Source organism: Myotis lucifugus, unplaced genomic scaffold (genome assembly GCF_000147115.1).
Source record: "Myotis lucifugus unplaced genomic scaffold, Myoluc2.0 scaffold_424, whole genome shotgun sequence".
In the NCBI taxonomy this organism is placed as follows: domain Eukaryota; kingdom Metazoa; phylum Chordata; class Mammalia; order Chiroptera; family Vespertilionidae; genus Myotis; species Myotis lucifugus.
Genome location: NW_005871472.1, coordinates 59,144 through 75,419, shown reverse-complemented (window position 1 = coordinate 75,419; position 16,276 = coordinate 59,144). Strand labels below are relative to the sequence as shown.

The window sequence follows — 16,276 nt, the reverse complement described above, 5'->3', positions numbered from 1 at the left end:
TTTATTCGTTTGATTTTTAGATTCACTTGTTGATAGATATGTATTTGTTGTCACTTTGTTGTTCATATTTTTTATCTTTATCTTTTTCTTCTTCTTCTTCTTAAAGAATACCCTTCAGCATTTCATATAATATTGGTTTGGTGATGAACTCCTTTAGCTTTTTCTTGTCTGTGAAGCTCTTTATCTGACCTTCAATTCTAAATGATAGCTTTGCTAGATAGAGTAATCTTGGTTGTACATTCTTGCTATTCATCATTTTGAATATTTCTTGCCACTCCCTTCTGGCCTGCATAGTTTCTGTTGAGAAATCAGCTGACAGTTGTATGGGCACTCCCTTGTAGGTAACTAACTGTTTTTCTCTTGCTGCTTTTAAGATTCTCTCTTTGTCTTTTGCCCTTGGCACTTTAATTATGATGTGTCTTGGTGTGGTCCTCTTTGGATTCATCTTGTTTGGGGTTCTGTGTGCTTCCTGGACTTGTAAGTCTATTTCTTTCACCAGGTAGGGGAAGGTTTCTGTCATTATTTCTTCAAATAGGTTTTCAATATCTTGCTCTCTCTCTTCTTCTGGCACCCCCATAATTCGGATGTTAGTACACTTGAAGTTGTCCCAGAGGCTCCTTACACAATCTTCTTTGGATTCTTTTTCTTTTTGCTCTTTTGGTTGGGTGTTTTTTGCTTCCTCATATTTCAAATCGTTGATTTGATTCTCGGGATCCTTTAGTCTACTGTTGAATCCCTGTATATTCTTCTTCATTTCAGTCAGTGTATGCTTAATTTCTGACTGGTCCTTTTCCATTTTTTTTTTTTTTTGGCATTCTCACTAAGATCGTTGAAAGTCTTACTAAGTTCCTCAGAGGTTTCTAGAAGATTTTTGAGTAACCTTATAACTGTGGTTTTGAACTCTATATCCAGTAGTTTGCTTACTTCCATTTCTTTCATTTGTGAGATGTTTCTTTGTCTCTGCATTTTGGCTGCTTCCCTGTGTTTGTTCTATGTATTGGGTAGCTGCTAAGTCTCCTTAAGTTGATAGAGTGGCCTTGTGTAATAGGTGTCCTATAGGGCCCAGTGGCTCAGCCTCCCCAGTCACCTGACGTGGACACTCTTGGTGCACCCCTTTGTGGACTGTGTACACAATTTGTTGTAGTTGACCCTTGATTGCTGTTGGTATCACTGGGAGGAATTGACCTCCAGGCCAATTGGCTGTGGGGACCAGCTGCGACTACAGGGGGAGAGCTGCTGTGCAGGAGACACCCTTATGGGGCGGGTCTTGCTTCAGTGGGGCTTTGGTGCTCACTGAGTCTGCCCCTTGAGTGTGTCACTTATGGATTTGAAGAGTTGTGATCTGGTATGGTCTCACACTGACCATTGGGTATACTGCCTCTTAGGTCTCCAGGAAGGTGCAAAGTCAGCCACTGCCTGGGGCCATCCAGCAGGAGCTACAGAAATATCTAAAGATTCCTCCTCTTTGTATTGAGTTTGGAAGTGCCCAGAGGAGGCCTAGCTGTGAAGCAAGGCAGGCTGGTGCTGATGCTGGGTCTTGATAGGCTTGGGGCGCCCTGACCCAGCTGCAGCTTGTTTGACAGATTTTCAGCCTGAGAAAGGACAGACCATTCATATGCAAAAGCAGCTGCACACAGCTTGGGTGGGGTTGTAAATTCGGTGGGGCAGGTTCTCTGGGAATCACCAGGGCGGAGCAAACAGAAATAGCTGCCAATAAGTCCTGCACTGGGGAGGTCCCAGCATGGGAACAATGAACAATGACCACTGGGAGCACCTACACCTGGAAGAAAGCCTCCTCCAAGTTCCTGCCCTGATGCCAGACAGTCCAGTTACTCCCCTTATGTGTCTGGGTCCCCCAGAGCCTCGCTCAGCACTGGAGCTCAGAGGAAGTGGGAGCTTGTAAATTCAGTTCTCAGTGCAGGCCTTTTAAGAAGAGCAGCTGGGTTTCCAGCAGCCTGTGTGCCACTCAGCCCCAATCTGCACTGGTTTTTACAGCCTGTAGTTCTTACTGCTTGTAGGGACTTCTTTCCCCAGTTCTGGAACCCTGGGCTGGGGGGCTGGTGTGGGGCTGGGACCCCTCACTCCTCTGGGCTGCCTCCGCAGCGGCGATCTCCCTCCCCATTAAAAAAGCGGCACACCTGGGTGCCTGACCAGCCCGTTCTGTGCCTCCGCACTTCCTACCAGTCTCAATGTGCTTTCTTCTTTACTTCTCTTGTAATACGTCCACTCAGCCAGCTTTCCCGTGGTTCTGGATGATAGTTGTTCTGTATTTTAGTTGTAATTTTGATGTGGTTGTGGGAGGCAGCGAATACAGGTCTTTACCTATGTCGCCATCTTGGTTCTCTCTCCTTAACCATTTATTTAATCCTCACCTGAGAATATGTTTATTGATTTTAGAGAGAGATGAAGGGAGGGAAAGAGAGAGAAACATTGACATGAGAAAGAAAAAGTGATTGTTTGCCTCCTGTACACACCCTGACCAGGGATCAAATCTGCAACCTAGGTATGTGCCCTGATTGGGAATTGAACCCAAAACCTTTTAGTGTACGAGACGACACTCTAATCAACCGAGCTACCCAGCTGGGCTTTTCTTGTCCATTTTAGTTTGATTTTCTATCCTTTTTTTGCTCTTTTTACCTCTTAAAATTTTCCTAAGGCTCAAAGGAGGGTGGGAGCTGTGACTTAGCCAACAGTGCTGTCATTATTGACAAAGACCAAATTCCGCTTGTATAAGTAGTTAGTGCTTAGGACTCATGGGACACCTGGATATCTTATATAAAGGTTAAGCTCCTTTCTGGGATTTTGAGATTTGTAGGGCTGTTTGTGCTGGCAGGCTCATTTCTGCCCTCTATATTTGAAAAATCAATCGTTGAACTTTATTAAGGTTTCTGTATATAGAGAGGACTTTGCAGAGCAGCTTATCACATTTGCAGATTATCAGTAGTAAATTTTAAGACTTGTTTTGACATCCTCATGTGTGTTTACATAACCCTCATATGTAATAAACCTTCAGTAGCATTGTAGAATTATCTTTCAGAATCAGAGACCTGCAGATTCCTCCTCCTTTTCCTTATTGTGCCTAATCCAGCCCAGTCAATTGGTAATTATCTATAATAATAAAAGCGTAATATGCTAATTACCGGGCAGCCGGGGCAATCAGGCAGGCAGGCAGAGGAGTTAGGGGTGATCAGGCAGGCAGGCAGAGGCAGTTAGGGGCAATCAGGCAGGCAGGCAGAGGGATTAGGGGTGATGAGGCAGGCAGGCAGGCAGGCAAGCAAGCGGTTAGGAGCCAGCGGTCCCGGATTGTGAGAGGGTGCAGGCTGGGTTGAGGGAACCCTCCCCACCCATGCACGAATTTCATGCACCAGGCCTCTAGTTTTCTATAAAGCATTAGAGTCCAGTATTAAAGGAGAGTGCACTGAATTGGATGTCAGGTGGCCTAGGTGACTTTGGATAAGTATTCCTTTCTGGGCTTTAGGTCCCCTGTCTGTAGAATAAGCAGGTTTAATTGGATGATCTCACAGCTCTGTGAAGATTCTGTAATTCTATTATGTGTACTGCCATTCTCAAATATGTTCTAAATTTTCTTTTTGGAATTATTTATTATTTTCTCCCTCTCAGGCAGATGTTTGGAGCATGGGCATACTCTTATATGTACTTATGTGTGGCTTTCTACCATTTGATGATGATAATGTTATGGTTTTGTACAAGAAGATTATGGTGAGTACTCCAAGGTATAAATTTCATTGTAAACGTTTTCTGTACTGCATATTAAATACTTCTACTTGTGAAAGTACAAAAACAGACAAAAGTAATGTATGCTGTTAGAAGTCAAGATAATGGTTACTCTTTGGAGGTGAAAGTGCCTGGAAGAGGGGCATGGGGCTTCGGTTCTGCCTTGATCTGGGTGCTGGTTATACTTGTGTATTCAGTTTTTGAAAATTTATCAAAGTATACCCTAATATGTACTTTTCTATATATTTATTGTAGTTCTTCAATAAAAAGCTTAACAAAACAAAAAATTAAGGGAAAGTAAACATGTAAGATGATTTTCCTGATAAGAGTTTTTGTTTTGTATCCTGAAATGATACTTTAGTTAGTTGCTGTGTTAAAATAAAATTTTCCTATAAAATAAGAAAAACTTTCTTTTTGAAGGTAAAATATTTGGTTATAAGGGATAATAAAACCAAGCTTTGTTAAATCATATGTGCTAGAGATAGAAAGTAGATTTGTGGTTATGGGGTTGGGGGAAAGGTGGAGTGGCAGTGGGAGTGAATGCTGATGAGTATGGGATTTCTCTTTGGGGTGATGATAACATTCTGTCTGGAATTAGTTATGATGGTTGCACAACTTTGTGAATGTACTAAAAACCACTGACTTGTATACTTAAAAGGGTGGGTTTTATGTTGTGTGAATTATACCATTCAATTAAAAAATTTCCCTAACTGGTTTCGCTCAGTGGATAGAGCATCGACCTTCGGACTGAAGGGTCTCAGGTTCGATTCCAGTCAAGGGCACATGCCCAGGTTGCGGGTTCAATCCCCAGTAGGGGCGTGCAGGAGGCAGCTGATCAGTGATTCTCTGTCATCACTGATGTGTCTATCTCTCTTCCTCTCCCTTCCTGTCTGAAATCAATAAAAATATATTTTAAAAAACCACCCCAAAATCAGATATAGCAAGGAAAATGGTAAAATTCTTTTTAAAGAGTTAATATTTAAAATGTTTTTTAATGCCCGGCCAGCATGGCTCAGTGGTTGAGCGTCAACCTATGAACCAGGAGGTCATGGTTCCATTCCCAGTTCTATCCCTGGAGGGATAGAAACATCAATGATGAGAGAGAATCATTCATTGGTTGCCTCCTGCATGCCCCTACTGGGGATTGAGCCCGTAACCTGCACATGTGCCCTGACTGGGAATTGAACTGTGACATCCTGGTTCATAGGTCGACGCTAAACCACTGAACCACGCCAGCTGGGCAAAGAGTTAATATTTAAGGCAAGCTAGCAAAAGAAGATAGGCAAAGGTGAAGAAAGGGCACCATACTGAGTCTGTAGCAAACCAGGGTCAGACCAGCAGAGCAGCGTCTCTGAGTGCGTCTTGAATTCACTTCTGTTGAACAAATGTTTCCTGAAGGTCTTCTTTGTGTGAGATGCTGAAAGGTTGTGAACAAAGATCTATGAAACTTGACCATTGTTCACCAGGACTTGCTTTCTTGTTGGAGACAGAGTCAAGGCTATCTATCTCAAAAGGGCAAGAGGTCAGGAATGCCATATTATAACAGGGATAAATGAAGGTAATACAGGAGTCGGCATGGGATTTGAAAGGAAGTGAGGTTTGAGCAGGGCTTTAAAAGAAGGGTAAAAGTGTTTCTGAAACGGATGTGGGACAGAGCATGCCTGGTGGAGTAGACATAGAGGCATTAGATGGGAGAAGCATTAAGAGAAACAGTGAGAGGTTTACTGGTATGTGGCTGGACTATTGGGTTTGTAACACCGTTTAGGTAGGGCACCACCTAAATCAACTGTCATTTCTGGGAAGGTGCACAAGTTGAGAGTCCCAGGAGGCCCATTGCATATGTGATAGAAGTCTAAGGACACTAAGTTCAATCTTCAATTTTAAAATTTATTTGACTATGTAGTTTTCCCTATATCCCACCCTGGGAATTGCAGTAAAAAATTTTGCCTAATATTCATGTAACCGCCATAATCATAGTCACTAGTGTTAACCTAAAAATAAAAGGTCAAAGTGAAAGGTAACAAGCATTTATTTGAGATAAAAAAAAAAGTTATTTGGGAAGCACTGATTCAGGCAGAAACCCAAATAGTGTTCTGATTATGAGGCAAAGGAAAGGGGTATTTATGAGAAAGATAAGGGGAACAATTACATCAGTAGAGGAAAGCATTTCTTTTGGTGCAGATAGCTAACATAGTGGCACTAATTCTAAACATGTTTTTAATTTTAAGCCTGGTAGTCATCAGTCCAGTAGTTATAATATCTGCTTTCTTGTTATACTTGCAAATATAACTGATGTGATTTGCTGATGGATGGGATGAGGAGAGTAACCTGAGCAACTAGGAAGTTGGAGCTGCTATCATCTGGGATGGGAAAGAATCCTGGTAGAGCAGGGATGATCAGGAATTCGGAATTGGACATAATGTGTCCCTTTTGTCTAATTTTTCAAATTTATTGGCATGAGGTTATTTACCTAGTGACAGTGTATACCAGATTTTATGTATTTTTTTCAGATTAGTATACCTATGGAATCATATTTTATCTCCTTATACCACTCCTTCCTTACTGAAATTGAACTACATTATATCCATGGTTTTCCTTATTTACTGACTGAAATCCAAACTTTGCTGGTTTTTTTAACCTATCCAGACCTAAACTTCTGTGCTGTTCATTTGCCTTCATTTGCTGTTACTGCAAGTTCGTTCACATTCATATGGCAGCCATGGAATTAATGCTCTTAATTATGAATGTATTGTTTCACCAATACAAGGTGAATGTACCAACATGCAAACTTCAGTATCCTCTACTTTTATTTTTTATTTGAGTGTACTACTGGATCCTGTATTAATCCTCTGGGAGGAGGAGAATTACCTTAAGATAATATAAAAGTGTTACATCCTAATAGTAGATATTGATATTTTTGGTAAATCAAATACTTCTGCAGTGGATTGAATATGGTACAAAATGTCTAATTCTTGTTCAGTGGAGATTTAGCCTTCCTAATTAATATTATTTACTAATACTGTATATTCTTTGTTTCTCCTCTGAATTTCATTTTTTAGTTTTTCATGTGTTTGCAAGTTGAAAATTGATTCAAATTAGGACTTTTATGTATTATTGTGGAATTTAATTTCACACATTATAGATTTTGAAATTTATTGTAATCTTGGCTCAGAACTATTGTTCCGAGTCGCAGTGTAATAGTCTGCTGGTTGAATCTAATTAAGGTGTCGTATCACTTGCATGCAGTATGTATTTTTGCCTAGAATGTTCTAAAATTCCTCACTGGGGAATAACACTTCCCTCAGTTCCTGGTTTGATTTAAATACCCAGCAATATTTGATATACTGTATGTAACTCTTGTTTAAGAGGCAGACTTTGTTTACTGTTTGCATTTGTTGACTATTTTAACCAAAATGCTCAACTGCAATTTCCAGCATGATTACGGATAGATTATTAATCTTATTAATGTCACCTATATTCATTTGCCATCACTACATTCAAAGACAAGCATGACTGTACTCTAGTTCTGGGTACACAAATATTAGGGGAGTATAAATAATTTAGTAAATGAAAGTTGAATAGCTTGAAAGTAAAATAGCTTTCTAACAAGTAAAATTTATAATTTTAAAGAAAATGAGCAAATTATCTCTTAATGAGATTATATTTTATAATTACAGAGCTGACTACAGTGCTGTGATTATGTATGTGTTGGAGCAATTGCCTACTTTCTTAGCACCATGTGAAAAATGAACAATTTCAAGCCCATTAGAATTCCCAGGATTATTTTATTAGCCCACAGATCTTTTTTCCTCTCCCACTTGGGTTTTCTCTGCATTACCTGTTTCTTGCTCTCTTTTTCAAGGTAATCATCCCTTAAACACACAAAAATTCTCCAAAGACTGAGCTTAAGCCAGGGTGGAGGGTCACAGCCAAGGCTGTCACAGGGCCTTTTCTAGAGTTACTCTTCCCTAGCACAGTTGTTCCTGTCAAGATCTTTTCTGTCTGATCCTTAGATATATGCTTTCAGTATTTAAATGAGGAGCCTTTCTTCCTGGCTACCCTTAGGCTTCCTTAGACCTTCCAGCACAGTACAGTAGAAAAAGTACTGTATCTCTCTTCTAGTCCTATCTATATATACCCCTTTTTCCTCTATAACAATCTTTCTCAGCTTTGATACTATTGACATTTTATTTTATTTTATTTTCAGTCCTCACCCAAGACATGTTTTTATTGGTTTTTACAGAGAGAGTAAGGGAGAGGATAAGGGAGGGAGGGAGGAAGAGAGAGAAACATCGATGTGAGAGAGAAACATTAATTGGTTGCCTCCTATATGCTTCCCGACCAGGGATCCAACCCATAAAACCTTTTGGTGTACGAGACGACACTCCAGCCAACTGAGCCATCTGGCCAGGGCACTATTGACATTTTGGACTAGATAATTCTTTGTTGTGGGAGCTGTCCTGCACATTGTAGGATGTTTAGCAGCATCCCTGGCTTCCACCCACTCTGCCCATAGTAGCCCCAAGTCATGACAATCAAAAATGTCTCCAGACACTGCCTGATGTTCCCTGGAGGACAAAAGCACATCCCCAGTTGAGAACCATTGCATTATAATACTGAACAAGCATTTGCTATCCTTGACTGAGATGTAGTTTCCTCATCTGTGCAATGTGGTTAATAATCCCTGCCTACTGCACAGGATAAAAACATTTGTACAAATGCCCTGTGTGTTTTAAAGTACTGTGTTCAAATAAGTTGTTGGATTAAGCTGGCAGCAGAACTCAGCTCTGGACTTTATTTCTGCCAGTATTTCAGTGCAGAGTCTGAGCTGAGCATGTCAGGTCATGGGGATGGGTCACCGGCCTTATGACTTGTGGAAGGTACTCTACTGAGTCTTTATTCAGTTAATTTTGTCTTTCATTAATTTGGGGGGCCCTGTGAAGTTTGCCGTATCAGACTATATTCCTTAGTTCCCAAAGGTACCGTAAACAATTCTGTGCTGAATGTTCCTATCCATAAGTTTTTGCATACCACATTATTTGTTGAGGATAAATTGCTAGGAGTGAAATTGCTGGATCAAGGACATGCAATTTTGAATGTGTTTTATACATATGTATTTCCAAATTACTCTTCATAAAAGTTTATATCCTCTAGTTGTATATATAGCCACTCTTGTCCCTGAACTCTTACTGAGTGATTTTTTTTTAAGTTTGTCAGTTTGATAGAGAACAGATGGTATCATATTTTTGTTTAAATTAATTATTTTTATTACTAGATTAGTTTACCATTTCATGTTTATTGGCCATTTACAAGTTCTTGTTTTGGGCATTACCTGTGACTATTCTTTGCCCATTTTCTTTTGAAATGCATACCTTTTTATCCCATTCCTTTATTTATTATTGAGCACCTTTTATATGCTAGGGCCAGACAGTCTAGATGGACAGCACAGACAAAATCCCTGTGATTAAAGAGCTTATATTCTAATGTAGTGAGGCGGAAAAGAAATAAATATGTCATTTGACAAGTGGGGATGGGACTATAAAGAAAAGTAGGCATGAAAAGGAGGTAGATAATGATGGGGTAGAGGAGGGAAGGGATGCTGTTTATAAAGGTGGTCAGAGGAGCCCTCACTGATAACACTGAATTTAAGTGGAGATTTGAAGAAGATTAAGGCACAGTCACTGTAGATATTGGGGAAAGTATTATAGGCAGAGGGAACAGAGTGCAAAGGCCCGAAGGCAGGACTGTTTATGAGTGAGGGGGACAGTTAGGAGGTGAATTTGAGAGGCAACAAGGAGTGGGGGAGTGGGCTGGATGGGGAAATACAAACCAGGCAGGGCCTTAGAGCCAGAGTAAGGAATTTGGATTTCATTCTGAGCAAGATGGGGAGATAGTAGAGAGTTTGGAGTAATGAAGTGACATGACCAGACTCTGTATGTATTTTTCAAGATCTATTTGGCTTTATTAAGTAATTCATGGATTGGGCAGCATCCCATCTAGCAACTAGAAGGGTACTCCCAGGTCAGATGTTTTAAAAGAACATTGGTGGTGGTAGTGGAGACTAGACTGTGGGGGACAGTGGTGAAATCTGGAAGACCAGTTAGGAGCCCCTTGCAGTATGCCAGGTGAGAGAATTTAGTGATTGGAGGCAGTGACAGGTGATTCTGGATATATTTTGAACATAGAAGCAGTAGATTTTGCTGATGAGTTGGATGTGAAGTGTGAGAGAAAGAGGAGCTAAAGATGATGCCAAGTGTTTGGCCTGACCACCTGGTAATGTAGTTGCCATTTGCTGAGATGGGGGAGTAGGAGGGATGTGGGAAAAACAGGTTTGGTGGTGGTGAAATCCTAATGATTTGTGAGAGTTTTTTAATCTGATGAAATATATTAATCTTTTGTCATTTAGGTAGAAATGGTTTCCCCCACCCCCAATTTGCTGATAATTAACCTTGTTAGTGGTGTTTCGCTGTATAGAAATGCCAGTTTTTTATTTTGTCATAGTTTTTGGTTTTGCTGTCATGTCTAGAAAAACTCTAAAAATAATCACCCATGCTTTCTTTATATACTCTTATTGTCCTGTATTTGCATACTCTTTATATACTCTATTTTCTTAAATACATTTTATTGATTTTTTTCACACAGAGGAAGGGAGAGGGACAGAGAGTTAGAAACATCGATGAGAGAGAAACATCGATCAGCTGCCTCCTGTACACCCCCTACTAGGGATGTGCCCGCAACCAAGGTACATGCCCTTGACCAGAATCGAACCTGGGACTCTTTAGTCCGCAGGCCGACGCTCTATCCACTGAGCCAAACCGGTTAGGGCCTCTTTATATACTCTTATGGTCCTCTTTAATCTGGGTGGAATTAATTTTGGTATAGACTGTGAATTACAGTTCAATCTTAATTTTGCTCAAATAATTAACCTGTTATCCTGGCAGCATTAAATAATTTGTTCTCTGCTAAGAGAAATGATTATATCATTTCCTCTGAATTGGGGTGTGTGGCAGGTTGTTTAGAAATATTCTGTTACGTGTTAGTGTTTCTCAAGCCCCTGGTCTTATTTTCAGTTGATGACTTGGTGATTATAGGTTCTGAGTATACCAGATTATAAACATTTGTCTTCTGAGTCTCTTCCATTCCCAAAAGAGGTACTTGCTTTAGAAGTTGGCTTTCATCGGTTTCCCTCAGTGACTATAAATTCTGCCTTGTGGATGATATGTGACCTGTTTTTAACCACAGCCTATGTCCTGCCACCAAATATGCCTTTTCTAAAAATTATCTCATTTTGTCAACTGATAATTGTTCCTAGATTATAAACTAAAATTTGCTTCAGCAACACAAAATTGATTACAGTGCATATTACAGATTCCAAAGCCCTATAACCTTTATGTTTTCCACTTTTACAGTCTCTGTACTCTAGTCCTTCTCTGATATATGGATTATTTAGAGGTGATAATAGTATTTAATTTGCTGGATTTTTTTTTCTTTAAAGCAAGAAATGGATTTCTTTTTTTAAAATATATTTTTATTCCGTAACCAGTTTGGCTCAGTGGATAGAACGTCGGCCTGTGGACTGAAGGGTCCCAGGTTCGATTCCGGTCAAGGGCATGTTGTACCTTGTTTTCGGGCACATCCCCAGTAGGAGGTGTGCAGGAGGCAGCTGATCGACGTTTCTCTCTCATCGATGTTTCGAACTCTCTATCCTTCTTCCTTCCTCTCTGTAAAAAAAATCAATAAAATATATTTAAAAAATATATATATATTTTTTAAATTTATTTTATTGATTTTTTTTACAGAGAGGAAGGGAGAGGGATAGAGAGTTGGAATCGATGAGAGAGAAACATTGATCAGCTGCCTCCTGCACACCTCCTACTGGGGATGTGCCCGCAACCAAGGTACATGCCCTTGACCGGAATCGAACCTGGGACCTTTCAGTCCGCAGGCCGATGCTCTATCCACTGAGCCAAACTGGTTAGGGCAAATATATATATATATATATATATATATTTTTTTTTTTTTTTTTTATTGATTTTAAAGAGGGAGAGGGAGAGAGAGAGATAGAAACATCAATGATGAGAGAGGATCATTGATTGGCTGCCTCCTGCATGCCCCACATGGGGGATCGAGCCCACAACCCAGTCTTGTGCCCTTGACCGTGAATCGAACCTGGGACCTTTCAGTCTTCAGGCCGATGCTCTATCCACTGAGCCAAGCCAGCTAGGGCAAGAAGTGGATTTCTTATGTTATTAATAATGTTTATGAAATTTTATAGTTGGGTGAAGTCTTCAAGCTTGTTTACCTTAGAAATTTGTGTCAAGGCTGATTGAACCTAACTTTCTTAAATGTTTTTTTTTTTTTTGCAGAAAGGGAAATATGAGGTTCCTAAGTGGCTCTCTCCCAGTAGCATTCTGCTTCTTCAACAAATGCTACAGGTAAACTTTGTTATTTAGTATTTTTAAATAATAGAAGTCTATTGGAATGGTTCAACTCAACTGTAATATGTCTGTGGTGCTACTACTATATTTGGAGGACAGCAAATTTAACTGTTAGCTTTAAAATTGCATTTATTATGTCTACTGTACAAACATTCTCTACTAGATGCTTTCTTAATTCTGTTGCAAATGCATTTTTTAGACCTCTGTTGCATGTCTTTGCTGATGTGGTTTTTCCTCCTTTTTCTTGAGCATTGTCTGTTTTCTGTAACCAACTCTTGCTCCACTCTCTTCTGTTTCCTTGCCCCCCACTCTTGTACATTAGGTATGTAGTAGATACTTAATATAAGCTTGAGTGAGCTGATGTACAGTTGGGTGGACCCCATGATCTACGTAGTGTAGTGGTTCTCAAATGTTAGCATGTGTCGCAACTGTCAGATGGGCTTGTCAAAACACCTATCGCTGGGCACCACCCTGAGGGTGTCTGATTCAATAGATCTGGGGCAAGACTAAGAATTTGTACTTCTTACAAGCTCCCAGCTGACACTGAGGCTGCTGGGACACACTTTGAGAACCACTGATTTAGAAAAATGGCCTCTGAGTGAAAGTCAGGAATGCTGAGGTCTAAGTATCCACCCTCCCAATAATATGCATGCCACCTACTCTAGTACTGATCTATAAAAGGGCGATTCTGGGCCTGGCCTCTCTGCTGTGTATTGTTATGAGGATAACATGAGATTAATAGGAAACACTTGGAAAATATGAATACCTTATTAGTGCAGTTTTTTATTATTATTATTATGTATTCAGAATATCTCCCAGTTTTTTCATCTATTAATTGCCTTCTCCACTTTTTATTCAAAATTTACCTCAGGCTCACTCACCTTGATTAAGTAGGGCCAGACCACCAAATCTCTATAACGAGATTGAAAACACCTCGTCCTTTCTTTTAAATGCCAAAAAACTTAATCTTTGTTGATTAATTTTCCTCTCCTCGTATTTGAAAATTACAAATGGAAAAGAAAGGTGTGCTTTTCAACTTGTTCTATGTGATTGTAAGCTCCTCGGGAGGTAGAGATTGCATATTCAGTATGAATGCCCTGCATTGTGGCTGCTTGAATATTAAATTGGTGAATACTTCCTGTGAATAGGTTTTCCAGCAAAAGACTATTACATCATACAATAGATTGGCTGAACTTCATGAATAATGTCCATACCAATGAAGTTCGTGTTTGTTAAACATTTATCTCCTAAGCCTATGTTGGTTGCTATAGTTTTCTTGCTTCTATTGCCTTTCTAAAAGAATTTATTCCAAGGCCATTTTAAGGTCTTTGACAGCATTTTTGTGATGATAAAGTTTACATCTGTTCTGATGAATTTTGAGTTCTCAGGAGGAAAAGAGTTGTTCTATGTCCTTCGTTTGGAATGCTAATCTCCAGCTACTTCTCCATGGCCACTAGGTGGACCCAAAGAAACGGATTTCTGTGAAAAATCTATTGAACCATCCCTGGATCATGCAAGATTACAACTGTCCTGTTGAGTGGCAAAGCAAGAATCCTGTAAGTAAAATGAAATCCAGTAGAAATTTTAAAAAAAATTGTGTAAATTCAGAATCTGCAATGATGGAGTCTAAATATAAAAGAAAGTGTACTTAATAGACTTATTTGTCAGATTGGTGTTTGGGAGACTTGCAACCGGATTATGTACATTAGCCTGCTTCTCTCTAGGAGAGTGGTTATTAACCCAGACTGCATGAGAATCACTGGGACCTTTAAAAAGATGCCTTTGCCCCATCTCAGAACAATCTATGGATATTGTTAAAGCTCCCAGGTATTTCTCATGTGTAGTCAGGATTGTGACCAGTGCTCTGGGAATCACGGGCAAGTTATTTAACATTATCAAAGCTATTTATTTGTCTGTAAAAAAGTAGGTTAAACCAGTTCTGTCTACTTTCCAGAGTACTTATGAGCATATCCTAGTAGTCCTTTATGCTCTTAATATTTATTTACTGATTTATTTAAAAATAGTAAACCTATTACATTTTATCACAAATACATATTTTTATGAAAAATAACAAAAATAAATTTAGTAAGAAGAGTAGCATTGTCCATTTTTGAAAATTTCTTTAAAGTCTAGCTTAATAGAAGACACTGGGATCTGATGTGTATTTCTGACCGCTCATTGGCTAAGCTTGTGGTACTCGTGGCATTCTTGGTAACTTGGGTAATAAAAATCCAAGAAGGTGATCTAGGGTTTTACCACCTCACTCCTGGAAAAAAAACAGAGGTCCGCTGCTGGAGGGGCTAAGAAATGTCATATCCTGCCCTCGCCGGTTTGGCTCAGTGGATAGAGCCTTGGCCTGTAGACCGCAGTGTCCCGGTTGGATTCAGATCAAGGGCACATACCTAGGTTGCAGGCTCCTAGTTGTTTGTTTTTTTAAACTTTATTTTTATGGTTGATGCTATTACAGGTGTCTTTATTTTTCCCCACCTTTGCCTACCTCCGCCCTGAGTCCCCCACCCCCTTCCCTCTGGCCATCACCACATTGTTGTCTGTATCTATGATACATATACTAGAGGCCAGGTGCATGAAAATTCATGCACTTGGGGGGGGGGGGTCCTTCAGCCAGGCCTGCCCCCTCTCACAGTCCGGGAGCCCTCAGGGGATGTCCTACTGACAGCTTAGGCCCGTTCCTTGTGGGGAATGGGCCTAAGCCACAGTCTGGCCTCCCTCTGAGGTAGGCGACTGGAATGATCAGGGGAAGGCGCCGCCCCCATCACCCTGCTGCTACTGCCATTGCCGGCCGCCACTGCTGCCAGCCCTCGGTCCTCGCAGCCGCTGCGGTGTCTTCATCAACAAGGATTCCAGTCCCTTCACCACGAAAAAATGACAACTTTCTTTAGGCATTTTCAAGATGTCTCTTTCACAGGATATAACATTTCTTTCTTTCTTTTTTATCCTCACCTGAGGATATGTTTCCATTGATTTTTAGAGAGTGTGGAAGAGAGAGGGAAAGACAGAGAGAAACTTCAATGTGAGAGGGACACATTGATTGGTTGCCTCCTACATGAGCCCTGACCTGGGCCCGGGCCAGGGAGGAGCCTGCAACCTAGGTATGTGCCCTTGATCTGAATCCAACTGGGACCCTGCGGTCTGCAGGCCGAGGCTCTATCCCAAAATTTAGTGACTTGAAACAATAATAATGTACAATTCTGTGGATTAGCAATTTGGGCTGACTCAGCCAGGCAGTTCTCGTGTGGGTCTTAACCTGGGGTTGCTCATGTGACTGCAGTCATCTGGTGACTCAGCTGTGGCTGTATGGTCTATGAGTCACTCAAAAGACCAGCGTATTATGTTCAGTCGGCTAGCCCAGGCTTCTTGATATGGTGGCTGGATTCCAAAAGAAGCAAGAAAGTGGACAAGCTCTACTACTCATTTTTCAAGCCTCTGCTTGTATCATGCTTACTAATGTCCCTTTCTCCAAAGCAAGCCACATGTCTAAGCCCAGAGCCACTGTGGAAGGTGTACCCTTCAAGATTGGAGAATTCTTATCCCCTATTGATAAATAAGGAAATTGAGAAATGAAAATTAACTATTTAATAAATAAATGTAGTGAAAAGAGTGGCATTGCTTTACATTTTTGTAAATTTTTTCTAAATCTGGCTTTAATAGAAGACACTTGGATACTCATCTGCTTTTGCATTCAGTCTGTTTTGATTGAAGCATATGAAGAAAATGTAGCCTCACAGATATGTAGTTAGAAAAGTACTTTAATACTTTAAAGGAGAAGAATTTTTCTTTTTAAATATATTTTATTGATTTTTTACAGAGAGGAAGGGAGAGAGATAGAGAGAGTTAGAAACATCGATGAGAGAGAAACATCGATCAGCTGCTTCCTGCACATCTCCTACTGGGGATGTGCCCGCAACCCAGGTACATGCCCTTGACCGGAATCGAACCCGGGACCTTTCAGTCTGCAGGCCAACGCTCTATCCACTGAGCCAAACCGGTTTCGGCTAAAGGAGAAGAATTTTAATAGCCTTTCAGATAATTGGGGATGTTCTCTGAAAACCCACTAACACTTATGCAATGAAGTGGGATATGTG

The 16,276-nt window shown here is 40.4% G+C and overlaps 1 protein-coding gene across 4 annotated transcripts in view; it reads left to right on the top strand.

Moving 5' to 3' along the window:
• The window catches only part of MELK (maternal embryonic leucine zipper kinase), a 59,885-nt gene that overhangs the window by 19,405 nt on the left and 24,204 nt on the right, over positions 1–16,276 (top strand). For all 4 annotated transcript variants that reach the window (XR_002826234.1, XM_006102678.3, XM_014468061.2 and 1 more), the window contains 3 exons: positions 3,622–3,720; positions 12,102–12,170; positions 13,631–13,729. Coding sequence is in view for 3 of the 4 variants with exons in the window: in XM_006102678.3 (XP_006102740.1) it covers positions 3,622–3,720; positions 12,102–12,170; positions 13,631–13,729 (267 nt within the window). In the remaining variant the exon portion in view is untranslated. The remainder of the gene's footprint in view (positions 1–3,621; positions 3,721–12,101; positions 12,171–13,630; positions 13,730–16,276) is intronic.